Source organism: Gopherus flavomarginatus, chromosome 12 (assembly GCF_025201925.1).
Source record: "Gopherus flavomarginatus isolate rGopFla2 chromosome 12, rGopFla2.mat.asm, whole genome shotgun sequence".
In the NCBI taxonomy this organism is placed as follows: domain Eukaryota; kingdom Metazoa; phylum Chordata; order Testudines; family Testudinidae; genus Gopherus; species Gopherus flavomarginatus.
The window spans coordinates 36685069-36711953 of NC_066628.1; the positions used below are offsets into that span (position 1 = coordinate 36685069).

Consider the following 26885-nt stretch of genomic DNA (forward strand, 5'->3'; position numbering starts at 1 on the left):
CTATTTCTGCTCCCTGTAGTCTTCTGAGAACATCCCTCCTGGTTACGAGATAGTGTCTCTCCTGGAAGCTCTGAACGGGCCTCTCACTCCGTCCCCGGCCGCCCTTCCGCTGCACGGGCTTGGGGACAGCCACGGGGCAGGGGTGCTGCCGTCGTATAGCAGTGACAGCCACCTGCCTCCCATCAGGACGCTCTCTCCCCTTGACCACTTGTCGGACTGCAGCAGCCAAGGGCTCAGACTCAAGAAGAGCCTGTCAAAGTAAGTCACTCGCCACCTTTCCCTTCGGCACATTACGGATGCTCTTGCAGCCGGAGGGAGAGGAACTCTGGCCTAAGCTTCCTCATAGGGTCCAGTCCCCAGCCCTTGGTTTCCAAAGTGCCAGCAGGCAGAGCAGGCAGGGCCGGCTTTAGGAAGTGCAGGGCCCAATTAAAACAAGTTTGACAGGGCCCTGGCATGGATGACTTAAAAAAAAAAAAAACACATGTAAAAAAACACGTGAGGCTTGTACTCACCGGGCGGTGCTCTGAGTCTTTGGCGGCACTTTGGTGGTGCGTCCTTCACTCGCTCCAGGTCTTCAGCGGCACTAAAGGACCTGCTGCCGAAGTGCCATCGAAGACCCGGAGAGAGTGAAGGACCCGCTGCTGAAGTGCCGCTGAAGACCCAAAGCGCCACCTGGTGAGTAAAAATTAAAAAGGCGCCTCTAGCCAGGGAAGGGATTCTCACTGGGCGTGTGGCACTCTTAGGTGCGGGGCCCGATTCGGGGGAATTGGTGGAATAGGCCTAAAGCCGGCCCTGCCTAAGAGAAGGGCACTTGGAGCTAGGGTTAGGGTTCCGATGGGTAGGGCTTCCTGCCCTAGGGTTAGGGTTCCGATGGGTAGGGCACTTGGAGCTACAGTTAGGGTTCCCATGAGTAATGCTTCCTGCCCTGGGGTTAGGTTTCCTAAGGGTAGGGCACTTGGAGCTAGGGTTAGGGTTCCTATGGGTAGGACTTCCTGCCCTAGGGTTAGGGTTCCTAAGGGTAGGGCACTTGGAGCTAGGGTTAGGGTTCCTATGGGTAGGACTTCCTGCCCTAGGGTTAGGGTTCCTAAGGGTAGGGCACTTGGAGCTAGGGTTAGGGTTCCTACAGGTAGGGTTTCCCACCCTAGGGTTAGGGTTCCTAAGAGTAGGGAACTTGGAGCTAGAGTTAGGGTTCCTATGGGTAGGACACCCCACCCTAGGGTTAGGGTTCCTAAGGGTAGGGCACTTGGAGCTAGGGTTAGGGTTCCTATGGGTAGGGCACTTGGAGCTAGGGTTAGAGTTCGTATGGGTAGGGCACTTGGACCTAGGGTTAGGGTTCTTATGGATAGGGCGCCTCACCCTAGGGTTAGGGTTCCTATGGGTAGGGCACTTGGACCTAGGGTTAGGGTTCTTATGGATAGGGTGCCTCGCCCTAGGGTTAGGGTTCCTATGGGTAGGGCACTTGGAGCTAGGGTTAGGGTTCCTATCGATAGGCCTTCCCACCCGAGGATTACGGTTACTAAGGGTAGGGCACTTGGAGCTAGGGTTAGGGTTCCTATGGGTACGGCACTTGGAGCTGGGGTTAGAGTTTCTATGGGTAGGCCTTCCCGCCCTAGGTTTAGAGTTCTTATCGGTAGAGCACTTGCAGCTAGGGTTAGGGTTCCTATGGGTAGGGCTTCCTGCCCTAGGGTTAAGGTTTCTAAGGGTAGGGCACTTTGAGCTAGGGTTAGGATTACTATCGGTAGGGCTTCCCGCCCTAGTATTAGGGTTCCTATGGCTAGGGCACTTGGAGCTAGGGTTAGGGTTCCTGTGGGTAGTGCTTCCCGCCCTAGGAGTAGGGTACCTGTGGATAGGCCACTTGGTGCTAGGGTTAGGGTTCATAAGGGTAGGGAACTTGGAGCTACGGTTAGGGTTCCTAAGAGTAGGGCGCCCTGAGGTTACGGTTCCTAAGGGCAGGGCGCCCTGCCCTGAGGTTAGGGATCCTAAGGGTAGGGCGTCCCGCCCTGAGGTTAGCGTTCCTATGGATAGGGCTTCCCGCCCTAGTGTTAGGGTTCCTAAGGGTAACGCACTTAGAGCTAGGGTTAGGGTTCCTTCGAGTAGGTCAGTTGGAGCTAGGGTTAGGGTTCCTACGAGTAGACCTTCTCGCCATTGGGTTCGGGTTCCTAAGCGTAGGGCACTTAGAGCTAGGGTTAGGGTTCCTATTGGTAGGAAACCCTGCCCTAGGGTTAGGGTTCCTATGGGTAGGGCACTTGGAGCTAGGGTTAGGGTTCCTAAGGGTCAGTCTTCCCACCCTATGGTTAGGGTTCCTATGGGTAGGGCACTTGGAGCTAGGGTTAGGGTTCTTATGGGTAGGGCACTTGGAGCTGGGGTTAGAGTTCCCAAAGGTAAGGTACTTGGAGCTAGTTTTAGGGTTCCTGTGTGTAGGGAGCCCTGCCCTAGGGTTAGGGTTCCTATGGGTAGAGCACTTGGAGCTAGGGTTAGGGTTCCTATCAGTAGGGCTTCCCACTCTAGGGTTACGGTTACTAAGAGTAGGGCACTTGGAGCTAGGGTTAGGGTTCCTATGGGTAGGGCACTTGGACCTAGGGTTAGGGTTCCTATGGGTAGGGCGCCCCGCCCTGGGGTTAGGGTTCCTAAGGGTAGGGCACTTGGAGCTAGGGATAGGGTTCCTATGGGTAAGGCACTTGGAGCTAGGGTTAGGGTTCGTATGGGTAGAGCACCCGTCCCTATGGTTAGGGTTCCTATGCGTAAAGCACTTGGAGCTGGGGTTAGGATTTCTATGGGTAGGGCACTTGTAGCTAGATTTCAGATTCCTATGGGTAGCGCTTCCCGCCCTAGCATTAGAGTTTCTATGGTTAGGGGACTTGGAGCTAGGGTTAGGGGTCCTATGGGTAGGGCGCCCTGCCCTAGGGTTAGGGTTCCTATGGGCAACACACTTGGAGCTAGGGTTAATGTTTCTATGAGTAGGGCACTTTGAGCTAGTGTTGTGGTTCCTATGGGTAGGGCACCCCACTCTAGGGTTAGGTTTCCCAAGGGTAGGTCACTTTGAGCTAGGGTTAAGGTTCCTATGGGTAAGGCACTTGGAGCTCGGGTTAAGGTTTCTATGGGTAGGGAGACCCGCCCTAGGGTTAGGGTTCCGATGGGTAGGGTCTCCCACCCTAGGGTTAGAGTTCCTAAGGGTTGGGCACTTGGAGCTAGGTTTAGTGTTAAGTAGATCTTCCCGCCCTAAGGTTAGGGTTCCTATGCATGGGGCACTTGGAGCTAGGGTTTAGGTTCCTATGCATAGGGCACCACACCCTAGGGTTAGGGTTCCTATGCCTAGGGCACTTGGGTCTAGGATTAGAGTTCCTATGGGTAGTTCACCGCATCCTAGGGTTACGTTTCCTATGCATAGGGCACTTAGAGCTATGGTTAGGGTTCCTATGGGTAGGGGACTTGGAGCTAGCGTTAGGGCTCCTAACAGTAGGGCTCCCCGCCCTAGCGTTAGGGTTCCTATGCTTAGGGCACTTTGAGCTAGGGTTTGGGTTCGTATGGACAGGGCTTCCCGCCGTAGGGTTTGGGTTCCTAAGGGTATGGGTGTTGGAGCTAGGGTAAGGATTGCTAGGGTAGGGCACTTGGAGCTAGATTTCAGATTCCTATGGGTAGCGCTTCCCGCCCTAGGGTTAGAGTTTCTATGGTTAGGGGACTTGGAGCTAGGGTTAGGGTTCCTATGGGTAGGGCGCCCTGCCCTAGGGTTAGGGTGCATTGCCCATAGGAACTTGGAGCTAAAGTTAGTGTTTCTATGGGTAGGGCACTTTGAGCTAATGTTATGGTTCCTATGGGTAGGGCACTCCACTCTAGGGTTAGGTTTCCCAAGGGTAGGTCACTTTGAGCTAGGGTTAAGATTCCTATGGGCAGGGCACTTGGAGCTCGGGTTAGGGTTCCTATGGGTTGGGCTTCCTGCCCTAGGGCTAGGGTTTCTAAGGGTAGGGCACTTGGAGCCAGGGTTAGGGTTCTTAGGGGTAGGGCGATCCACCCTAGGGTTAGGGTTCCTATGGGTAGAGCACTTGGAGCTAGGGTTAGGGTTCCTATGGGTACAGCTTCCCTCCCTAGGGCTAGGGTTGCTAATGGGAGGGCACTTGTAGCTAGTGATAGGGTTCCTATGGGTAGGGCTTCCCGCCCTAGAGTTAGGGTTCCTAAGGGTAGGGCACTTGGAGCTAGGTTTAGGGTTCCTATGGGTAGTGCTTCCCGCCCTACGAGTAGGGTACCTATGGATAGGCCACTTGGTGCTAGGGTTAGGGTTCATAAGGGTAGGGAACTTGGAGCTACGGTTAGAGTTCCTAAGGGTAGGGCGCCCCGCCCTGAGGTTAGGGTTCCTAAGGGTAGGGCGCCCCGCCCTGAGGTTAGGGTTCCTAAGAGTAGGGTGCCCCGCCCTGAGGTTAGGGTTCCTAAGGGTAGGGCACTTGGAGCTATGGTTAGGGTTCCTATGGATAGGGCTTCCCGCCGTAGTGTTAGGGTTCCTAAGGGTAGCGCACTTAGAGCTAGGGTTAGGGTTCCTTCGAGTAGGTCAGTTGGAGCTAGGGTTAGGGTTCCTTCGAGCAGGTCAGTTGGAACTAGGTGTAGGGTTCCGACGAGTAGGGCTTCTCACCCTTGGGTTCGGGTTCCTAAGCATAGGGCACTTAGAGCTAGGGTTAGGGTTCCTATTGGTAGGAAACCCTGCCCTAGGGTTAGGGTTCCTATGGGTAGGGCACTTGGAGCTAGGGTTAGGTTTCCTAAGGGTCGGTCTTCCCGCCCTAGGGTTAGGGTTCCTATGGGTAGGGCACTTGGAGCTAGGGTTAGGGTTCTTATGGGTAGAGCTTCCCGCCCTAGGGTTAGGGTTCCTATGGGTAGAGCACTTGGAGCTAGGGTTAGGGTTCCTGTGGGTAGGGCACCCCTCCCTATGGTTAGGGTTCCTATTTGTAGGGCACTTGGAGCTAGGGATAGGGTTCCTATGCATAGGGCACCCTGCCCTAGGATTAGGGTTCCTATGCATAGAGCACTTGGAGCTAGGGTTAGAGTTCCTATGGGTTGGGTATCCCGCCCTTGGGTTAGGGTTCCTATGCGTAGAGTACTTGGAGCTGGGGTTAGGATTTCTATGGGTAGGGCACTTGTAGCTAGATTTCAGATTCCTATGGGTGGCGCTTCCCGCCCTAGGGTTAGAGTTTCTATGGTTAGGGGACTTGGAGCTAGGGTTAAGGGTCCTATGGGTAGGGCGCCCCGCCCTAGGGTTAGGGTTCCTATGGGCAACGCACTTGGAGCTAGGGTTAGTGTTTCTATGGGTAGGGCACTTTGAGCTAGTGTTATGGTTCCTATGGGTAGAGCACCCCACTCTAGGGTTAGGTTTCCCAAGGGTAGGTCACTTTGAGCTAGGATTAAGGTTCCTATGGGTAGGGCACTTGGAGCTCGGGTTAAGGTTTCTATGGGTAGGGAGACCCGCCCTAGGGTTAGGGTTCCGATGGGTAGGGCCTCCCACCCTAGGGTTAGAGTTCCTAAGGGTTGGGCACTTGGAGCCAGGGTTAGGGTTTCTATAGGTAGGGCTTCACACCCTAGGGTTAGGGTTCCTATGCGTAGAGCACTTGGAGCTAGAGATAGGTTTCCTATGCGTAGGGCACCCCGCTCTAAGGTTAGGGTTCCTATTCGTAGGGCACTTGGAACTAGGGTTAGAGTTCCTATGGGTAGGGCTCTTGGAACTAGGGTTAGGGTTCCTATGGGTAGGGCACTTGGAGCTAGGGTTAGGGTTCCTAAGGGTCGGTCTTCCCGCCCTAGGGTTAGGGTTCCTATGGGTAGGGCACTTGGAGCTAGGGTTAGGGTTCCTAAGGGTCGGTCTTCCCGCCCTAGGGTTAGGGTTCCTATGGGTAGGGCACTTGGAGCTAGGGTTAGAGTTCTTATGGGTGGGGCACTTGGAGCTGGGGTTAGAGTTCCCAAAGGTAAGGTACTTGGAGCTAGTTTTAGGGTTCCTATGTGTAGGGAACCCCGCCCTAGGGTTAGGGTTCCTATGGGTAGAGCACTTGGAGCTAGGGTTAGGGTTCCTATGGGTAGTGCTTCCCGCCCTAGGAGTAGGGTACCTATGGATAGGCCACTTGGTGCTAGAGTTAGGGTTCATAAAGGTAGGGAACTTGGAGCTACGGTTAGGGTTCCTAAGGGTAGGGCGCCCCGCCCTGAGGTTAGGGTTCCTAAGGGTAGGGCGCCCCGCCCTGAGGTTAGGGTTCCTAAGGGTAGGGCGCCCCGCCCTGAGGTTAGGGTTCCTAAGGGTAGGGCACTTGGAGCTATGGTTAGGGTTCCTAAGGGTAGGGCACTTGGAGCTATGGTTAGGGTTCCTATGGATAGGGCTTCCTGCCCTAGTGTTAGGGTTCCTAAGGGTAGCGCATTTAGAGCTAGGATTAGGGTTCCTTCGAGTAGGTCAGTTGGAGCTAGGGTTAGGGTTCCTTCGAGTAGGTCAGTTGGAGCTAGGGTTAGGGTTCCTTCGAGTAGGTCAGTTGGAACTAGGTGTAGGGTTCCGATGAGTAGGGCTTCTCGCCCTTGGGTTCGGGTTCCTAAGCATAGGGCACTTAGGGCTAGGGTTAGGGTTCCTATTGGTAGGAAACCCTGCCCTAGGGTTAGGGTTCCTATGGGTAGGGCACTTGGAGCTAGGGTTAGGTTTCCTAAGGGTCGGTCTTCCCGCCCTAGGGTTAGGGTTCCTATGGGTAGTGCACTTGGAGCTAGGGTTAGGGTTCTTATGGGTAGAGCTTCCTGCTCTAGGGTTAGGGTTCCTATGGGTAGAGCACTTGGAGCTAGGGTTAGGGTTCCTGTGGGTAGGGCACCCCTCCCTATGGTTAGGGTTCCTATTCGTAGGGCACTTGGAGCTAGGGATAGGGTTCCTATGCATAGGGCACCCTGCCCTAGGATTAGGGTTCCTATGCATAGAGCACTTGGAGCTAGGGTTAGAGTTCCTATGGGTTGGGTATCCTGCCCTTGGGTTAGGGTTCCTATGCATAGAGGACTTGGAGCTGGGGTTAGGATTTCTATGGGTAGGGCACTTGTAGCTAGATTTCAGATTCTTATGGGTGGCACTTCCCGCCCTAGGGTTAGAGTTTCTATGGTTAGGAGACTTGGAGCTAGGGTTAGGGGTCCTATGGGTAGGGCGCCCCGCCCTAGGGTTAGGGTTCCTATGGGCAACGCACTTGGAGCTAGGGTTAGTGTTTCTATGGGTAGGGCACTTTGAGCTAGTGTTATGGTTCCTATGGGTAGAGCACCCCACTCTAGGATTAGGTTTCCCAAGGGTAGGTCACTTTGAGCTAGGATTAAGGTTCCTATGGGTAGGGCACTTGGAGCTCGGGTTAAGGTTTCTATGGGTAGGGAGACCCGCCTTAGGGTTAGGGTTCCGATGGGTAGGGCCTCCCGCCCTAGGGTTAGAGTTCCTAAGGGTTGGGCACTTGGAGCTAGGGTTAGTGTTAGGTAGATCTTCCTGCCCTAAGGTTAGAGTTCCTTTGCATGGGGCACTTGGAGCTAGGGCTAAAGTTCCTGTGCGTAGGGCACGACACCCTAGGGTTAGGGTTCCTATGCCTAGGGCACTTGGGTTTAGGAGTAGAGTTCCTATGGGTAATTCACCCCATCCTAGGGTTACGTTTCCTATGCATAGGGCACTTAGAGCTATGGTTAGGGTTCCTATGGGTAGGGGACTTGGACCTAGCTTTAGGGCTCTTTACAGTAGGGCTCCCCGCCCTAGCATTAGGGTTCCTGTGCTTAGGGCACTTCGAGCTAGGGTTTGGGTTCGTATGGACAGGGCTTCCCGGCGTAGGGTTTGGGTTCCTAAGAGTATGGGTGTTGGAGCTAGGGTTAGGATTGCTAAGGGTAGGGCACTTGGAGCTAGGGTTAGAGTTTCAATGAGTACAGCTTCCCGCTCTAAGTTTAGGTTACCTAAGGGTAGGGCACTTGGAGCTAGGGTTAGTGTTCATAAGGGTAGTGCACTTGGAGCTAGGATTAGGGTTCCTATGTGTAGGGCACCCCACCTTAGGATTAGAGTTCCCATGCGTAGAGCACTTGGAGCTAGGGTTAGAGTTCCTATGGGTTGGGCATCCCGCCCTAGGCTTAGGGTTCCTATGGATATGGCACTTGGAGCTAGGGTTAGGGTTCCTATGGGTAGGGCGCCCCGCCCTTGGGTTAGGGTTCCTATGGATATGGCACTTGGAGCTAGGGTTAGGGTTCCTATGGGTAGGGCGCCCCGCCCTTGGGTTAGGGTTCCTATGGGTAGGGCAGTTGGAGCTAGGGTTAGGGTTCCAATGGGTAAGACACTTGTAGCTAGGGTTAAGATTCCTATGGGTAGAGCACGCCACCCGGAGCTGGATTTAGGATTTCTATGGGTAGGGCACTTGTAGCTAGATTTCAGATTCCTATGGGTAGCGCTTCCCGCCCTAGGGTTAGAGTTTCTATGGTTAGGGGACTTGGAGCTAGGGTTAGTGTTTCTATGGGTAGGGCACTTTGAGCTAATGTTATGGTTCCTATGGGTAGGGCACTTGGAGCTCGGGTTAGGGTTCCTATGGGTTGGGCTTCCTGCCCTAGGGCTAGGGTTTCTAAGGGTAGGGCACTTGGAGCCAGGGTTAGGGTTCTTAGGGGTAGGGCGATCTACCCTAGGGTTAGGGATCCTATGGGTAGGGCACTTGGAGCTATGGTTAGGGCTCCTATGGGTCAGGTTTCCTGCCCCAGGGCTAGGGTTTCTAAGGGTAGGGCTCTTGGAGCCAGGGTTAGGGTTTCTATAGGTAGGGCTTCCCACCCTAGGGTTAGGGTTCCTATGCTTAGAGCACTTGGAGCTAGATATAGGGTTCCTATGCGTAGGGCACCCCGCCCTAAGGTTAGAGTTCCTATTCGTAGGGCTCTTGGAACTAGGGTTAGGGTTCCTATGGGTAGGGTGCCCCGCCTAGTGTTAGGGTTCCTATGGATAGGGCACTTGAAGCTAGAGTTAGGGTTCCTATGGGTAGGGCGTCCTGCCTAGGGTTAGGGTTCCTTTGGGTAGGGCACCTGGAGCTAGGGTTAGGGTTCCTATGGGTAGGGCTTCCCGCCCTACGGTTAGAGTCCCTAAGCAGGGATGGCAGAATTGGACCCACAGCCAGTAAAGCCATGCACTTCTGAAGAGCCTGATCCAGCTGTCTTTGGTGTCAATGGGAATCCTTCCATTGAATTCTGCAGCAGGCCCCGGGACCTCACCCTAATGGTTCCTATCTGCCCTGTTGTTCTTCCGTAATGCTGTGGTCCTGCCTAGCATGCTGGAGAAGAAACCTTCTCTCCCCCATGCCCTCAGTGCTGCCTCAGTTGCCTGTTGCATCCCGACTCTCCAGGGGACCATTGGCACTTGGCAGAAATGATGTGGTGGAGACTTGCAGAAGAAGGATGAATGTTCCAATGCCAAGTAACCCCAAGTGCTGGCTAAGGGTTGGGTCCTGTTGGATGTCGAACACCCTCAGCTCATATTTGGGTTCAGCACCTCAGTGACATCCTTGGAACAGCTCTGGATTCATCCTGTTATAAGTGGGGACAGATTTTTGGTCCAGAAAGCAGAACAGATGGGAGGAGGACCCTGTACAAAGAACAGGGTGAAGGAAAAGTTGCTTGTTTCACTGATCCATGTAAATACCACTATTTACTTTTCTGTTCTGTCTGCCATAAAGGTGCCCCAGAGACCTGACGTGGGTTTGGGCTACAAAGGGTTTACCCCCCTGCCACATGATTGTAGCTACAACTGTTACACCCTCCACTGGCCCGCTCCTGGAACACTGGCTTCCTGTGGAAGGCTGCAGCCAGTTTCTTTGACAGCATGGGTTGTGCTAGTGAAATCACTGATACAATCATACATTAACAGGATGCTCCTTTCCCCTCCTTGCTAGGTCAGTTTCCCAGACTTCCTCGGTCCTGCACGAAGAAGAAGATGAGAAGTCTTGCAGCGAATCGGAAATCAGGATTTCCAGGAGGAAGTCTCCTTATCAGCATGAGGAGGTGATTAACAGGGTTCTGGTCCAGCCATCTGCTCATCAAAGAGACCTATGGAACTGGCATTCTGTGTTTTTGTTCCGCAGTCATTCTGTATAAAATGAGTGGAACTCCTTGCCTGAGGAGGTTGTGAAGGCTAGGACTGTAACAGCATTTAAAAGAGAACTGGATACATTCATGGAGGTTAAGTCCATTAATAGCTATTAGCCAGGATGGGTAAGGAATGGTGTCCCTAGCCTCTGTTTGTCAGAAGGTGGAGATGGATGGCAGGAGAGAGATCACTTGATCATTACCTGTTAGATCCACTCCCTCTGGGGCTCCTGGCATTGACTGCTATTGGAAGACAGGATACTGGGCTGGATGGACCTTTGGTCTGACCCAGTATGGCCATTCTTATGTTCTTATGTGTCCAGTTTGCAAGCAAAGCTGTGTTGTTGTTTTTTTTTTTTTTAACTGGCAACCCTGCAAACTCAGCCTGGGATCTGAGAGTCAAGCTGGGGTCTGTCTTTCTTGTGTATCATCGCCAGCAATGAAGATTCTTCAGCCAAGTGCTGTCCTCTCTGAATTACCCCTGTGTAGCCCTATTGCCCTCTGGGCTTGCACAGATTTAACTGGGGGCATAATCTGAGGAGGCTGGGAATGCGCAGGTGACCTTGGAATCGGAGTGCAGTTAATATTTCTGATACAACCAGAGGCGGGAAAGGATCCTGCTGGTTGTCCCAGAGCTGTGTTTGTTCTGCTGGGCTGATGGCAGTAAATATAGCAGAGACTAAGTAGATTGGACTCTGAATGCCCTCTCAGGGCAGATCTATTAAATATGTAGGTGCTATTTTTACACAGTCATTTTCTGGGTAGAGTCATTAATTAGCCTCTCGTTCACAGCCCCTGCTATCTAACACTTTGCGGGTTGAGTCAGACCCCTATGATACCTATGTGATGTGGGTCCATATTAGCCCCCTTGTCTAGATGAGTAACAGGTGAAGTAAAGTCATAGAGTGCAAGTCAGTGGTAGGGCTGGGAATATCACTCGAGAGCTCCTGTCTCTCAGCCTGGCTCTCTGACCAATAGGTTGTGCAAAGATCAGTAGTGGAGTGTGTTGGTGATCAATCAGTCTGTCATACATGGCCCGAAAGCCTCCAGCTCACTCATTGGTGGGTTCCCGCTCTCCAGTGCATTTGAAAAGATGTCCACATCAGTCCATTATCAGAATCTCTTAGCAGTTTGATGGCTAATGTGAAAGGAGTTGGTGAGTTTTAGTCCTAATGTACAGGGGGTCCATGCTGCAAAAAAACATCTGATAATTGTCTCACTTGTTGGCAACCTCATCAGCAAGGTCAAAGGTGGAACGAGCACCAAGAGTTAAAAACCCTTCTCCCCCCTTGGTGGCCCTTGGAGAACAGGCATGTTAGTGGGACACTGTGAAGATACCTGCTCTATTTATTGTCCTGAAGCTTCAAAGACTTTAATCTCCAGGGCTACCAATTCAGAAACTGCCAGGAGCCCTAAATGGCTTGAAAATACCAAATTACAATCAGTTGCTTCATCTGCAGGGACCTGTCGTCCTCTTACTCTGGTGTGTTTGCTCTCCTTCCAGGAGTGTGGTGTGACACCGGAGAGCGAAAACCTCACCTTGTCCTCCTCAGGAGCAATAGATCAGTCTTCGTGCACAGGAACCCCTCTCTCCTCCACCATCTCCTCCCCAGAAGGTACGGTAGGAGAAGAGGGACAAGCAGCATTTCAGTGGTCACTTGGCTTCCTGATGGTTGCGTTATGCAACACCATAGGAGCACATGGCACTTTGCATTTGAGGAAGAGAGGACAAAGACCTTGTCCCAAGATGCTTCCAAGGGTCTGATCCTGCTTGCCTTAGTCATGTCTGCACTTGCCTGGGAGTAATGCAAGAATTAGGTGAACAGGATTTGAACTGGCTTGTTAATATCTTAATGGTCAAACCCCATTATCTGTAGATTTCAGAGATATTAAGGCCAGAAAGGGGCCATTGTGATCATCTGGTCTGACTTCCTACATAACATGGCCGGAGATCCTCACCTAGTGATACCTGCGTCCAGCCCCGAAGCTGTAGGCTAGATGCAGGCATTGCATGCAGCAGTAGCTTATTCCCATTGGAGCAGTTAAGAAGCCCCCCAGAAAGACAAGTGGTTTCTTTGTCATGTTCAAATGGCAGTTACTGACTGCAGTCTCCAGGCCACAAGACGTGAAGGCAGGGACCCAGCTTGAAGGTGCCAGTACCAGGGTTCGGAGAAGGAGAGTGTGCAAAATCGACACCCATCATTGTAGAGTCAGTCTTGCAAACTGTTTCCTTTGCAGTCAAACCTGCATAGCCACAGCTGCCCTGCCCTTTCTAATGCTGCCCTGCGTTCTCCACACTTCCCTTTCTCCCTAGATCCTGGCAGCAGCAGCCTGGCCCAATCCATCATGTCCATGGCCTCCTCCCAAAGTCAGCACTCCCAGATCAGCACTGACACCATGTCTTCCATGTCTGGCTCCTATGTCGCTCCGGGCACAGAGGAAGAGGGGGAAATGTTCCCATCCCCTGCTGCTGCCAGTGGGATTCCTTCAGAAGGAGAGGTAGGTATAGTGGACCTACAAGCATTTCATGCACTGGGGGATAAGCTGATCGCTATCTGGGGTTAGCAAGAAATGTGCCTCTTTGTGGACTAGTATTACACAATGTGATTGATTATTTGCGGGTAGGGCTGTATGTATGCTGGGGAGCAATGATTTGCCGAGGGGAGGGGAGTTTGTATTCACGGGGGTAGTTTACATCTTCATGTGAAGCATCCAGCCTTGGCAGGCTACCAGATTAGGTGGACCAGCTGTGGGGGAGCCTAGTGATTCCTTTGTCCATATGGAACAACACCAGAGACTCTCTTACTTGTTTTCGCTGCACTTCTTCTTTAAGATCTGGGTTCAAGTTTTCAAAATGCTCAAGTGCCTTTGTGACTAATGACTAGTCAATAGGGACTCAGGCCCTTTGAAAGTCAAAGCAACTTAGACTGCTAAGTGTCTAAGTCCTTTTGAAAATGGGAGTTAGGCTTCTAAGTCACGTAAGCACATTGGAAAATTTGACCTCAAGCTATTAACCCAACTCTGGTCTGACTGCCCTTCTAGAAGGGGCTGCACCAGCACTCTGGTCACTAGAAGGTTAATGTCTTTGGAACGCATGTGCAGTGAATGATGCACCCGTTTGTCATTTCAATTTGGAGCAGCTAAGTTTTAGTCATTTTCTAAAACCTTTTGCTTTCAAACAATAGAAAGAAAACTTTCTGGTAGAGGAGCCCTGAGGCCTTTCTTCCTTCCTTTCCCTTCCTCCTTGCTCCTCCCACTTTCCTTTGTAACTGTTAGATCCATTTCAAAAGCATGTGTGAGAGAAAACACTAGAAAAGAACTGGCTTTTGGAACCAGCATGGTCTAGTGGGGTAGGGCACTGGGTGGGGAGTCAGGAGACGGAGCATCTATTCCTGACTCTGCTACAGATTTGCTGTACAGCCTTGGGCAAGTCAGTGCACCTCTGAGGGTATGGCTACATCTGGAATTTCAAAGCGCTGCCCCGGCAGCGCTGCGGGAGCGCTGCCGTGGCAGCGCTTTGAAGTGTGAGTGTAGTCAGAGCAGCAGCGCTGGGAGAGAGCTCTCCCAGCGCTGCATGTAAACCACATCCCTTACGGGTGTAGCGTGCAGCGCTGGGAGCCGGGCTCCCAGCGCTGCTGCCCTGATTACACTGACGCTTTACAGCGCTGTATCTTGCAGCGCCCAGGGGGGTGTTTTTTCACACCCCAGTTGCAGCGCTGTAAAGTGTGAGTGTAGCCAAGGCCTCAGTCTCTCCTGTATATCTGCTGAGACTGTCAGCTCTTCAGCACTGGGACTGTCGCCGTGTATGTCTGCACAGTGCCTAGCACAATGGGGCCCTGATCTCAGTTAAGGCCTCTCGGTGCTACTGTCATACACATAACTTCAGCTTTTTGGTTGCCAGGGGGGTTATCCTAAACAGCAGTTTGACAAAATTACTGGCAAAACTATAAGTTTGAAGCCCTATATATTGAACTCAGAAATATTTTTTTGGCTCAAGGGACATGGGTTGGAATCTTCCTTGAAAAACATTTTTTTAGCTCAGTTGTGCAGCACTAAATAGAGAGAGTAAGTCGGCTAATGAGCCTTCCTCTGTCTGGGTGAGCCTTCGCGGTTCTGAAAAACAGCGCTGGGGTCTATTATCCCAGCTGCCTGAGGGCAGCCCCGATGATGGAGCATGTTAGCTGCGTATTGCATTGATTCAGGGACACACCATCCAAGCAGAACTGTCTGATTTCTCTTGTCCTCCTTTTTCAGTCAACTCCTGTGGAATCTCCAGATAGGAATTTTGTCAGTATCCCTGCGGAGGAGCAAGACTCAGAGGTAAAAACCTATGTTCAAAAGAAAGGACCTTGTCACCAGCCTTTCCTAATGATCAGTGAGCTACATAATACACTGGATGCATGTGTGTGATCACACTGGTTGCTCACAGTTGGTCCCAGGGCAGTGCTTAATTTGTACCAGGGCTGAACCCTGGCACCTCGGGGCTTGCCAGGTCAGCTGTGAAAGTAAAAAGTTTGGCACCTCTTTCGGTACAAATTAAGACCTGCCACATCGAGTATAAGACCTTGCGACTTACCTGATGGGGCTATTCCTTAGCTCAAGCTTTAGAGGCATGTGCTTTTGTGCTGAAAGTCCTGGGTAGAGCTGTGTGAATAATGAATTATTTGGTTTGGTTTGCTGGCAACTCAGAATTTGAAGGGAAAAGAAACATTTCGAGTCAAACCAAAAAGGAAATTTTTGGCACATCAAAGAATTTTAAAAAAATCCATTTCTGGTCCAACAAAACGTTCCATTCAGCCTGACTTGAAAGGCTTTCATTTCAGTTTTGAGCATTTTTAGGCTTTAACAAAAATTTAAAAATAGAATTAAAGGAAAATTTAAAACAAGCGCTTCAGACTGAAAAACTGAAAGCAGATGTTTCGATTTTTTTTTTCAGAATTTCTTCTCTGCTCTTTTTCAATGGAAAGAAATTTCAAAATTTGCAGAATGTTTCGGTGTTACAGAATCTGCCTTTTTCACTGCCCCCGCCCCCCCAAAAAAGTTTTAGTCGAACAAGTGCACCCAGCACTAACCATGGGTTCTGTCTTGGCTGATGACTCACGATGGCTCCGTGTAGGTGGCCTGAACATAATTACACTCAGTGTCCTAGCTTGTCTTCCTTGGCTGGAGAAACTAGAGTGTCAAGCTCTTGAGGGGCGGGGGGAGAACTGAGATGAGTGAGAACTGCCACCAGGAGAGTTTTGTCGTAGCATCGTGAGGTGAGGAGATGCACCACCCCTGGCAGGACTGGCCATAGCTGTGGGAGGGGCAGATCCTCTGACAGTGATGCAGATTATCCCTGGGACCAGCTCAGAGGATGAATATTCACTAAGGCGTGCAGGACTTTGCCTCGGTTCTGCGGAGTCTGGGCCACATTCACTCTGGCCCGAGTGGGCAGAGCCTGGCTGAGTCCCTTGGCACAGCGCCAAGCGGGTATCCTGAGTGCCGTCAGGAAAGTCAGAGAGAGTGAAAGGTGTGTGTCTCACTACGGGTGCCTGGGGGAGCTGGGGAAATGCAGGGGGATGGAGGGCAGCATGGGTTCGTGGCCAGCGTGCCTGTGGAGAGGAGGCTGGCAGTGTTGGAAGGACTCAGCTCCGTGTTCTTGGACAGAGAATCCTCTGCTGTTCACGTTCACTGCCTGTCTTCTGTGTCGCAGGGAAACGATGTCATGGAGGAAGAGGACGGATCTCCCACCCAGGAAGATGGTAATGGAGGTGGATCATTACTCCCTTCTTTGCTAGTTTTCGTTCTGTTTCACCGGCAGGCAGCAGAGCGTATGCTCAGGGCATCGTGCCTAGTCAGAGAAGGGGAGCCAGCCTTCCCAGGAATGCTATCCTGCCCAATTATTGTGTGGGGAATAGGAGGAGGGGGGTCTTCTCTTCCATAACAATGAACTGGGCTCAGGGTGGAGGGGTAATGGGGAAAATGAGAGGGTGGGAGTTTTGGCGGAGGGCGAGTGGGAGAAGGAGACTCTCTGTGGCTTTGCAGTACGTTGGGGAGGCACGGACGTGGTTCTGTCGGCACAGTAAGTGGTGTGTAGACAGTACAGTTTGCAGTGTCCTGGGATCCCCCTTCTTCTCCCTTTCTCCTCTCCCTGGCTGGTTATCTGAGGCCACGTCCAGACTAGGAATTAAAATCGATTTTAGATACGCAACTTCAGCTACGTGAATAACGTAGCTGAAGTCGAATTTCTAAAATCGAGGTACTCACCAGTCTGGACGGCGCGGCATCGATGTCCGCGGCTCTCCGCGTCGATTCCGGAACTCCGTTCGGATTGATGGAGTTCCGGAATCGATGTAAGCGCGCTCGGGGATCGATACACCGCGTCCAGACTAGACGCGATATATCGATCCCCGAGCAATCGATTTTAACCCGCCGATGCCGCGGGTTAGTCTGGACGAGGGCTGAGCTGCAGCTCAGGCCTTTAGCGGGCAGCAGAAACTAGAGATGGGACCAGGCTGAAGAGAAGATTGCGAACATCCCAGAGATTATGGGGTTTCTGCTCTGAGGGGTTGGTTCAGGTCCTCTGGAGAGGAAGCCAAAGTGCTCTCAGTGACAGATTATCTTCTCAACTGAGCAGCACGGGCAGAGCAGAGAGGAGAAACCCTGCAGGTCTATCTCCTCACTCCTTCTCTTCCCAATTCTGCCTGTTTGCCAGGCACCACCAGCTCTAATGACAAGGACAGTGGCCTATCAGAAAGGAGAAATCTAGCGGATAAGGTGGAGTTTCACAAACGCTGCCATGTTAATTGGAGCCCAGTTCAGTTAGTGCCCAGGAATCCGCGACACAGCGTGAGAAGCAGAAAACACTGAGGTGTGCTGGGTGACTCAGAAGGAAGCTGTACGTTAGGGACTGCTGCACCGGGGACCTTTTCCTTTCTGCACTCGGCCCAGCTGCATCTAGAACCCTGCGCAGAACCTTTCTGGGCAAAATCTACCCCCCATCCAGAGCACCAGCAGGAGGCATAGACACCAGCTGGGCTCTCAGAATGAGCAGGACCAGCATCTTGTTAACTCTCTGCCCAGGGGTGAATTTAGCTCTTCCAGTGAAAAGCTAACAGGGTGAAACTCACCAGTGGCTTAAGCAAATGCAACTTCACTTGCTTCGTTGGAATTCCACCCACTTCGGCCAGTGGGGAATTAACCCCAGTGTCTCTTGCAACACCTATATCCTCTTTAAGCAGCCCCTGCTGCAAGGAACATGTTGATAGCTGAAGCATTTGGAGCTGATATGTGCTGGAGGGATCAAAGAGGCCAGGTGTCACAGATCCACATAATCAGTGCTACGCCCCCAGCTCTGGAACAGGCTCTGGGAGGAACCCCTTTGATGTGCTAGGCCCTCAAGGGGTCTCACTCTTCCTTAGGGTTGGCCATGCAACCTCCCCACCTCCTGAAACCGAACCTTTGGGGCTTCAGCACTGCTGCTTTGCACCCTGAGCTGTGCTTAGCGAGTCCAGCTCAGACAGACTCCTGGTAGAGACCTGTCTAGACTAATGCATCTCCCCAGTATTTGCAGTGACACGCAAGCAGCATTTTCAAAACAGCATAGGATTGGAGAGTCACCTGGACCATAGCAATGGAAGCCCTTAGGTTAGCACAGAGAAATAAAGGCCTATTCTGGTCAACCTAGAGCAATTCCCCTTTCCATGTTTGTGCGTCTCTGGTTAGACATGAAGCCAAAAATAAATCCCCAACCCACCTTGAAAAAGCAGTTCTCTCCCCCTTTCAAGTATAGCATTTCCCATGCAAAAATAACAGAGCACAGACTCTGCTGTTTTGTTTCTTTATGGTAGAATCTTGCTAATTAGCCCTGATGACTGGGGGACTCATTCCAAAGTGACTGAAATTTGACAACTAGCAAATCAACAAAAACATACCTAAAATAATCATCCTCGAGACTGCAGCGGTGTGAAATGTCTTTTGTTCATTCATGTTAACCCTTGCAGTTCACTTTATTACTAATCTGGCTTCATTCTGCCCCAGTAGATAAATCAGCCGTGAACATTTTGCAGCTCAGGCACAAATGATCTGATGCCATTCTTGCTGAGGAACTGATCTCGTGCCCAAATCATTGGAGATATTCCCATTGATTTCCCTGGGCACTGGATCACACAGTATTCCAAGGCGAAAGTCTTTGGGCAAAGGGAGGTGGATTTACTAGTGTAAATTGGGAGTTTTTCTTTGGCAGTCAGTTGACTTACCCATGTGTTAAATGGGCGTGAGAGAGGAGAAACAGACACTGATCTACCCTTTATCTGGATGATAAGAGCACCATCAGAGAAAGATGGAGTAGGATTTTGCAAAGCCTGACCGTTGTGTATTTTGTAAATTAGGTGTGATTGACAGTTAACTCTGTGCTGAAAGTGGGGAGAGGTTACCAGCAGTTTGTATTTTGGGGGAGGTGGCAGTGGTTATCTCCACCGATTAGCACAGTGAGATTCGACTGTGTTAGTTTTTATTTTCCAGACACACATCCCCATATTCAGAAATGCATCAGATACATACCAGACATGGACAGGGAGTAATCTTACTAGCTGCTTTCTTTAGCTTTTCCTAGCTACTCTCTTGTCTGCCTTTTCACCTGCATAATTACTGCTCTTACAGATGTTTCTGTTAAGTATCCTCCTGGATTCTGCAGCCCTCCTTGGTGACATCAGTTGTCATGGCACAAGAAAGGAGATGGCTGGGGAAACGGAGCGGGATGGCTTGAAACAAACTCACGCACACGGATCTGAGTCCTTATTGTCCACTCTCTACCCATGTAGTTCTCATTGTTATTTTTAACGCAATGCGATTACATTTGATTACCGTGTCTCATCCTTTATTTTACCGGGGGGGGACCCAATTGCCTCTCTAACTGCGTTAACTCCATTACAGGCCAGAGGACAGGTGCTTTCCTAGGTATGGAGTGTGACAATAACAATGACATTGACATCGCGAGCGTGAAAGCGCTGGACAATAAGCTGTGCTCTGAGGCCTGCTTCCCTGGTGAGTGGCAGTCTGCTGAACATGAACTTTGGTTGCGGGGGAGGAGGGGACAGCATTTCCACTCTCCCTATCTCTCACTCCCCATTCCTGTCCTGCTGCAACAGGCGTGTGTGTGTGTAGCTAGACAGCCGGGAGCAGTAGATCATCTGGAAACGGGCTGAAGACGTTCCATTGTAGTGCCCATCTTCTTATGAGCATAGTCCTGGATCAGGGCCACTGGGGCAGAGAAGGACTGCAGGTTTCCTACTCCCACTCGAGTCATCACGGAAGGTTGTGAAATGAATCCTTTGCCTCTATTGGCCAGAGTGTCCAGTAGGTCCCGGCCATCTGTTGCTTACTAGGTGAGCCCTGAAGCCAAACCAACCCCGCCTCCTTTTCAAACCATGCAGCGCTCAGGTGAGAGGATGGGACAGGGAGCTGGGGCCTTTAGCCCAAACCATATTTTGTAGCCAGACAAGGGAGAAAATCAGTGATCTCCCCTTTCCTGACTGCTCCCAAACCTGCTGTTCTGGGCCTCTACGGAAAAGGGTCCAAAAGGGACCGTAGGACAGACCTCTTAGGAGGCCAAGAGGCGAGAGGTCCTGCGAGAAGCTTTGCTCTTCTCCCCATTTTGTCAGCACTCGCTGAGCGTGAGTGAGAAATGATGCTGGCTCGGTGGGAGTTTCTACCTGCCTTGGCAGCTTTGCTGGTTTATGGAGGATGGTTGTTGGATGATCATCGTTTGTTTATTTACTGGCCAGCGTCTGCCTTTGGGTCCCACCTTCCCAGTGAAGAGCCCCCATGTTGCAACATGCAGTTATGCACCTTAGCCTGCAGTGCAGTGAAAACAGGCTTTGGTCTGGTCGTGCGGACAGGAGCCAGGCTTTAACCACGATCCTGAATCATGCTGAAGTCCAGCAAGATGGGAACGTGGTTCGCTCCCATGTATGCTGCATGGCCAAACTGGGTCTCAACTGGGACGGGGGCTACTGTGTTGTTTCTGATTCTTCTTCCAACATATTGGCTTTTTGTAGGCTGCATTTTAGTCACAGCAGCAGCAGGTCTGCTGGTTAGATGTCGGAATGTGTGCTGCTTGTAAGCAGAAAATAGATTGTTTTAGTAACACAGGCCTTGACTGGCTGCTGGGGTAAATTGGAGTAGTTCTGTCAGCTTCAGCGGAGCCGCACTGATTTGTACCAGCAGCCGATCTGGTTCATAGTCTGTGACATCCAATAGCCTTCAGACTTGGCAAAAGAACAGCACAAAATTCCATCAGGCCCTCTTCCTCCTTCCAAATCAAGAACCTGCCGTGGCCACTGGTCAATTGCTTCCAGGCATCCTGTAGACCTGTTCTGATCTAAACGCCAGTGCTTCAGAAAGTGCCATCCACAAAGCGGGTGAATAGGGGGGTAGCCAATGAATGGTTGTAAACAGGCTAGTTATTGTTGGTTTTACTATTCCTCCAGTGCGGCTCCCAAAAGACCCATCTCTCCTCCCCACTTCTTATCTCTCTCTCTCCCCCCCCCCCCCCCCCCCCGCTTCCTGCCACATTCGTTTACTAACTACGGGTCTGTCTCTCCTGTATTTGTCTCTTGAGTTTGTTTTCAATGGATTCCATCTGTGTGAAAGTTCATGTTCACTCTGTCCCAACACAGTTTTCTCAATCCATGCTTCTGTCCTTCCCGCGCCCAGGGTTGCTCAACGGTCACAAATTTATTAGGAGTCCCTGAATGGGTCTGGATGGGAGTAGGCTTGGGGATAAAGAATCACAGTTCAGAGCTGCTGTGGGATCTTTCCTACGTGTCAGGGTTGCTTTCTTAAGTGTCATGGGGGCAAGATGGAGTTGTCAGTTCAGTGTCAGGGAAAAGGAAAAGAGTAAGAGCGTTTGATCCCAGCGCTAGTTCAAATTCATCCCTTGACCCTACTAGACTGATTTTTGGCCCCATATATGTAAATTTGTGGACAAGCTGAATGCAACCCTGACTATCCCTCCCATACACCCCTTCCCCAGATCTATAAATCAGGGGGCTCCCTGACGGCTGTAGACCTGACATATTTGGAGAAACCTCCAGAGGACCTAGTTTTATTAGCTGTTGTGGGCGGGGGAATCCTCCACCCCACCCAAAAAACGCTGATGCTTCCTCCTCTGCCTCCTCCTTGCCCGTTGCAGCCATCCTATTTCTGTTACAATTTATTCCACTTGGGGAAATGCAGCCAAGAGGTCAAGACAATACAGGGTCCTACCACAGAACAGAGCCTGCAGTAAAGGCAGCAGATTGTGCATTCAAATGCCTTTCTCCTGGACTGGCAGCTGGTTTAAAGCTTCTGCATGCAGGGGTAGTGGGAACGGTTGGGCCAGATCAGACACCCGGCTCCTTCCCTGTATGCTCCGATCTGGTAAGAAGGGACTCCACATAGTAGCCCAGAGCCAGGAGCATCCTACCTGAATGTCTTGGGAAGGTGGTGTTTTAAAATCACACTTCTGTGGTTGTTACCTTTTCTAATCCGGGGTTTTGCTAATCAAGCAGCCATGTTGTGGAAGATAAGGAAGGCTGAATAAATACTGAGGGCCAAATTCTGCTGTATTCCGCTGCTGTGAATCCAGAGGAACCGCATTAGGTTCAGTAGTGTTACTGCCATGGTTTGCATCCACATAACTGAGAGCAGAATCTGGTTTTACAGAGCGTAGCTCCTGCTGTGTTTAATGGTACATGGAGAAGGCCAAATCTAAGGCGCTCTTGTGGAATAAATTGGGCACTGAGTACGCGGCTGCGAGACGTGGTATCCATCCACCAGCCTGCATGGCTGTCTGCTGGCTTTGCTGCTTGTGAGCCCCTTTGCAGAGTTCTCTCCTGCCTTGAGCGTGGAGCATGGCACGGATCTCCTAGCCCTGCTCGGGGCGCTCTGCATCTCTGCTTGAATCCATCTCTTGCTTCAAAGCAGAAAGCACTACTCACCTGGGGGAGACGGAGAATGCATACGTGAACCACAACGGAACACAACACCTTAAGGTTGCCTGTCCACAGATACGCACGGTCCCAGTGTCCTCATATGGACCTGCCCAGTGTCCGTGGATCAGCTAGGGACAGATGCTCTGTGCATGTTCTGAGCCTGAGTTTCCTCTTTCCAACTTGTTCTCCAGTCTCTGACCAACATCTCTTCTTTTTCCCTTCCCCAGAGTGACTCCTAACCTACTCTATAGAGTTCTTCATGAAAACTAGCTGGATTAATGATTCTGTGAAGTCGGGGTGGGGTGGGGGGAGTGTATGTAATCGATACCATATTTCTCTGTATCAAGTCTCCCTGTGGAATTCTGCCTTGTGATCTTTGAAGGACTCTCCTTGCTAATCCATTTCTATAAAAAGAGCCATCTTAGTGATGCAATGTCTAGCTCTTAATGGATTTTCTCATTTCATTAATTTTCCGTCACCTCTGGGACCTGGAGATTTACTTGTGTAGCTCTGTAAAAGCAGCAAAGAATCTGTGGCATCTTATAAACTAACAGTCTATAAGTCTGTTAGTCTATAGGGTGCCACAGGATTCTTTGCTGCTTTTACAGATCCAGACTAACACGGCTACCCCTCTGATACTTGTGTAGCTCTGTAGCTCAACCTCAAAATGAAAATCAGTTAATGTTAGAAATATAGAATTCCACAAAACGGCAAATAATCTTTGATGCAAAAATGCCAGAGCATTGTAAAGTGAGTGTAAACAATGTGATGTAAAGGTGCTTTAGTGTAAATCAGAATTGGACCCCTAATGTCAATTAGCAAAAGGTAACTCTGCTGTTGGGGAATGATTTGAAGGTACTGTATTACTGACCAAAGCCAGCAGGCAGTTTAAATGGACACACTTTGCAATATACTATGTACACCAGGGATCGGCAACCTTTGGCACGTGGCTCTCACTGGCTGTGGTTCACTGCTCCAGGCCAATGGGGGCGGCGGGAAGTGGTGGCCAGCACATCCCTCAGCCCATGCCGCTTCCCATAGCCCCCATTAGCCTGGGAAGGTGAACCACAGCCAGTGGGAGCCATGATCGGCCGAACCTGCAGATGTGGCAGGTAAACAAACCGGCCTGGCCCACCAGGGGGCTTATCTTGGCGAGCCACATGCCAAAGGTTGCCCATTTCTGGTGTACATCTCAGTTAAATTGGGACCTTATTTATGGGTGTCCAGAGATAGCAACCTTTATTAAGGGCTTACATTTTCCAAGTTGCTGATCAAGGGCAGGCTCCGTTTACTGCACTGGGAAGAAACTGTGAGTGCCTCAACCCCTTTGAGTAATACATCCTTTATTTAGCTCAGAAGCCTGATAAATTTTGGCCACTGGGCCCAGTTCTGAACTCCTGCCAGTATAGATCAGATGTGACTCCTCTGAAATCAGTGGGAATACACCCACATCAAACTACACGGATGTGAATTCAGAGTCAAGGTCATACTGTTTCATTTTGATTGTTGTTTACATTCAGAGTAAGTCACTCCACTAGGTACACAGCACAGCCCTCCACAGAAAGCTGCACACTCTGTTTACATGATGCTTATGTAAATTTACCTTCTGCCATAACACTTCTTTCAGCAAAGCATAGCTACATTAAAGGGCAAGAGGTGTGCTTAGTAAATTGCCCAGTATTAGCTTTGGACATTGCAATATAAAATGAGCATCCAGCAGATCTCATATGGACAACTATCTCTTGGGTAAACGAGGCTGAGGTATTCTCTTCCTCTCCTTAAATAAGTAATATTACAGCTCACTGTTTTAAAAGCTGATCTGTTTGGTCCCAGTCATAGCTGATATAATATATTAAATCAATGTCTTTGTTTAAAAATAATCATAATAAACTGTTACAAACTCAGTTCCAAACAAACAGGCATTTACGCAACTTGAGTTCTAGCTTTGTCATCTTTGTTTACCAGGGCTGCTCCCTGTTTGGAACACTATATAGCACAGAGACATCTAGTGGCTGAGTAATATACTCAAAGTAAGCAATTCACTGATCAGGAAAAGGGATCCTTGTGTAAGGGCTTCTAGCACAGAGGTGGGCAAACTACGGCCCGCAGGATTGCCACTCCCAGAAGCGGATGGCACCACATCCCTGCGGCCCCTGGGAGGGGTGGGCAGAGAGCTCCCCGCACTGCCCTTGCCTGTGGGTACCTCCCCCAAAGCTCCCATTTGCCAGGAATGGGGAACCACGACTAATGGGAGCTTCGGGGGAGGTACCCATAGGCACGCAGAGCCCTCTGTTCCCCTTACCCAGGGGCCGCAGGGACGTGGTGCCGGCCACTTCCCAGAGTGGCGCGGGGCCAGGGCAGGTAGGCAGGGAGCCTGCCCTGGCCTCGCTGCATGCTGCCACTACCCCAGAGCCACTCCAGGTAAGTGGCGCCGGGCTGGAGCTCTCACCCTGAACCCTTCCTGCACCCCAACCCCCTGCCCCGAGCCCCCTGCTGCATCCCGCACCCCTCCCTCCACCAATGCCCTGAGTCTTCTCCTGCATTGTGCACCCCCTCCTGCACCCCAACCCCCTTCCCTGAGCCTCCTCATACTCCCCACACCCTTCCTCTGCCCCAACCCCTTGCCCTGAGCCCCCTCCTGCACACCACACTGCCTCACGCACCCCAATCCCCTGTCCCAGCCCTACATTCATAGCCCTGCAAGCAATTTCCCCACCCCAATGTGGCCCTCAGGCCAAAAAGATTGCCCACCCGTGTTCTAGCATGTGGTCCTACTTCTATTTAAGTTAGTAGCAATAGGATCAGGCCCGTCGTTTCTGAGTCACTTTGAGGTCTGTGGTGTAATACATATACTATAATACATTGTACAAACAAGTGTTTAACTACTTAGTGCCCAAGGAGAAAATAGCCCCGAGGTACTTCACAAACAAAGGTTTTCCCAACAGTGAATTTTTCCAGAGTAATTCCAGTGGCAGAGGACACATGAGAGGGTTCCTGGGTATGTATTGTCAGAGTTCCGTGGGAGTTGGGTGCTGATCTCCCTCTCAAATTCTGCAGGATTTGAGCTCCTACCCACATTAGGTCCTTTGAAAACACCAGCTTAAACCCCTTTGGAGCACTTGGTCCCTACACCTTGCAGGCATCCCCCACAGAAAGTCTGTGGAGTGTGAACTCTATGGGACTAACCCTGTTCTCACTTACGCTGGGTTAAATCAGGAATATCTCTGTTAACATTACTGGAGATAAATTGGTGCAAAATCAGGGCAGGTGCCATCAGAATCAGGCCCACTGGGTTTGGTGGCAGGAATGTTCGGGGTGCAGCTGCCTCCAAACACTCCCAAACCAGAAGTGAGTCCAAGCTGTGTGATCTTTTTTCACAAGGACACGTTTGTTTCTCTTTGGCAGTCGGGGACAGATGTAAGGGAGCCATGCTGATCCCGGGGGCTGGACAGGAGTTTGGGAGGAAGAGCTCCCAGTGGGGAAGTCTATCTCTCTCGTTATGAAAGAAGCCTGGCTCGTAGACGTGAGCTGTCCAGGACGTGTCCTCAAGACTTGTCTTTTGCGGGTCTCTCTTCCATTAGATTTAACCGTGCACTCCTGTCTGTGGTAATCGGTGGAGAACTCCACCGTAAACCTGGGCGTTCATATGCTCTGAACATGCCATTCAGCTTGTAGAGTCGAGTGGGTAGTGCCGTGCTAGAACATGTGGCTCTGATGGGCTTTGTTTCCCAACCCAGCAGTGTTAATGGCATGAGGTGGGAATACAGTGCCCCTTGGGTGCCACTTCTATCCCTTCTGCACAGTAGGAAGCCAGGGTGGGTTCCTTACATTTCTCCCAGCACGGCCAACTCAGATGGTCTCTAAGGAACATCATCCAGGCTGGAGCACGGTGCCAGAGCCTTGTGTTAACCCAGCCGGGGCGTGGCGGGGTTTGCACGGAGAATCTCCTGCAGTAATACAAGGGTCACAGGGTAACAAACCTCCTGTGTATTGCTCTTTCTGTTTTGTGTGTGTGTCTTTTGTTCACCATTTGCTTTTGGTCTTTTCTGCTGAACAGCCGCGGTTCCGGAGTCCTGCCCTATAAACATTGACGAATAGGTATGAGATATGCAAAGTCCGAACAACCCTCGCTCTCCTTTTACTGTTTGGTTTTTTGGTTTTTTTTTTGTTTTTTTTTTAGACTTCTCTTGATGAGCAAAATTGCTCCCAGATCACAATTAATGGGGAAAAAAATCTGGCCCCGCCCCCGTACGCCTTGATGGTGAGGGCGTCCCCTTGAGAACATGAGGGGATGTCCAAACCCGATGAGCCTGGATCGCCATTGCTCTGCACCTGGGGTCGTCACTGACACCAATGCACAGTGGGTGTCAAACACTCCTGGAGCAGAACGTTTCACCCATGGGGCACTGGCATAACAGATGCCGCAAAGTGCAGGACAATGGAGAATGGGGCCCGCTGCTTGGATTCAGCGTGAAAGACCAGTCGTATGTTGGGGGGCTTATTCTGAAGCTGGGCTGCTCTCCTCCGGCCTCCACTACTGGCTGTGGTTTAAAAACAAACAGTGAAGGCTTTGGTGAGTTCTGCCGGCGTGTGCTACCCATCCACGTGCAAAGGGAAAAAGCCACTCCCAGTGCAGTTCACGTGCCCCTGGCAAAAAACCAACCAACCCAAAATACCCTGGTGTGGTTTGTAGGGGAATAAATTACTCTGCCGTGGTGTTATGGAATATTGCTTTGGATGGGGAGGGCAGGTTCTGGTTCGTGTTGGAGTTAATCAGGCAAAATGGTTTCTCCCTGGAGAAATCTTCCAAATCATAGCCCCAGCCATGCCAAACGGAGTAACTAGCCCAACAGGGGACGTTTCTCT

At 51.0% G+C, this 26885-nt stretch overlaps 1 protein-coding gene across 5 annotated transcripts in view; it reads left to right on the plus strand.

Moving 5' to 3' along the window:
• The window catches only part of RNF157 (ring finger protein 157), a 91715-nt gene that overhangs the window by 57155 nt on the left and 7675 nt on the right, over positions 1 to 26885 (plus strand). The window contains exons 12-19 of one of the 5 annotated variants that reach the window (XM_050919315.1): positions 20 to 258; positions 9870 to 9978; positions 11567 to 11678; positions 12377 to 12561; positions 14317 to 14382; positions 15758 to 15806; positions 18979 to 19089; positions 26077 to 26117. In XM_050919315.1, the coding sequence (XP_050775272.1) occupies positions 20 to 258; positions 9870 to 9978; positions 11567 to 11678; positions 12377 to 12561; positions 14317 to 14382; positions 15758 to 15806; positions 18979 to 19089; positions 26077 to 26117 (912 nt within the window). Of the gene's footprint in view, positions 1 to 19; positions 259 to 9869; positions 9979 to 11566; positions 11679 to 12376; positions 12562 to 14316; positions 14383 to 15757; positions 15807 to 18978; positions 19498 to 22246; positions 22538 to 26076; positions 26118 to 26885 lie in introns of those variants that run through there. The other 4 variants (XM_050919318.1, XM_050919316.1, XM_050919314.1 and 1 more) reach the window with 4 other exon arrangements.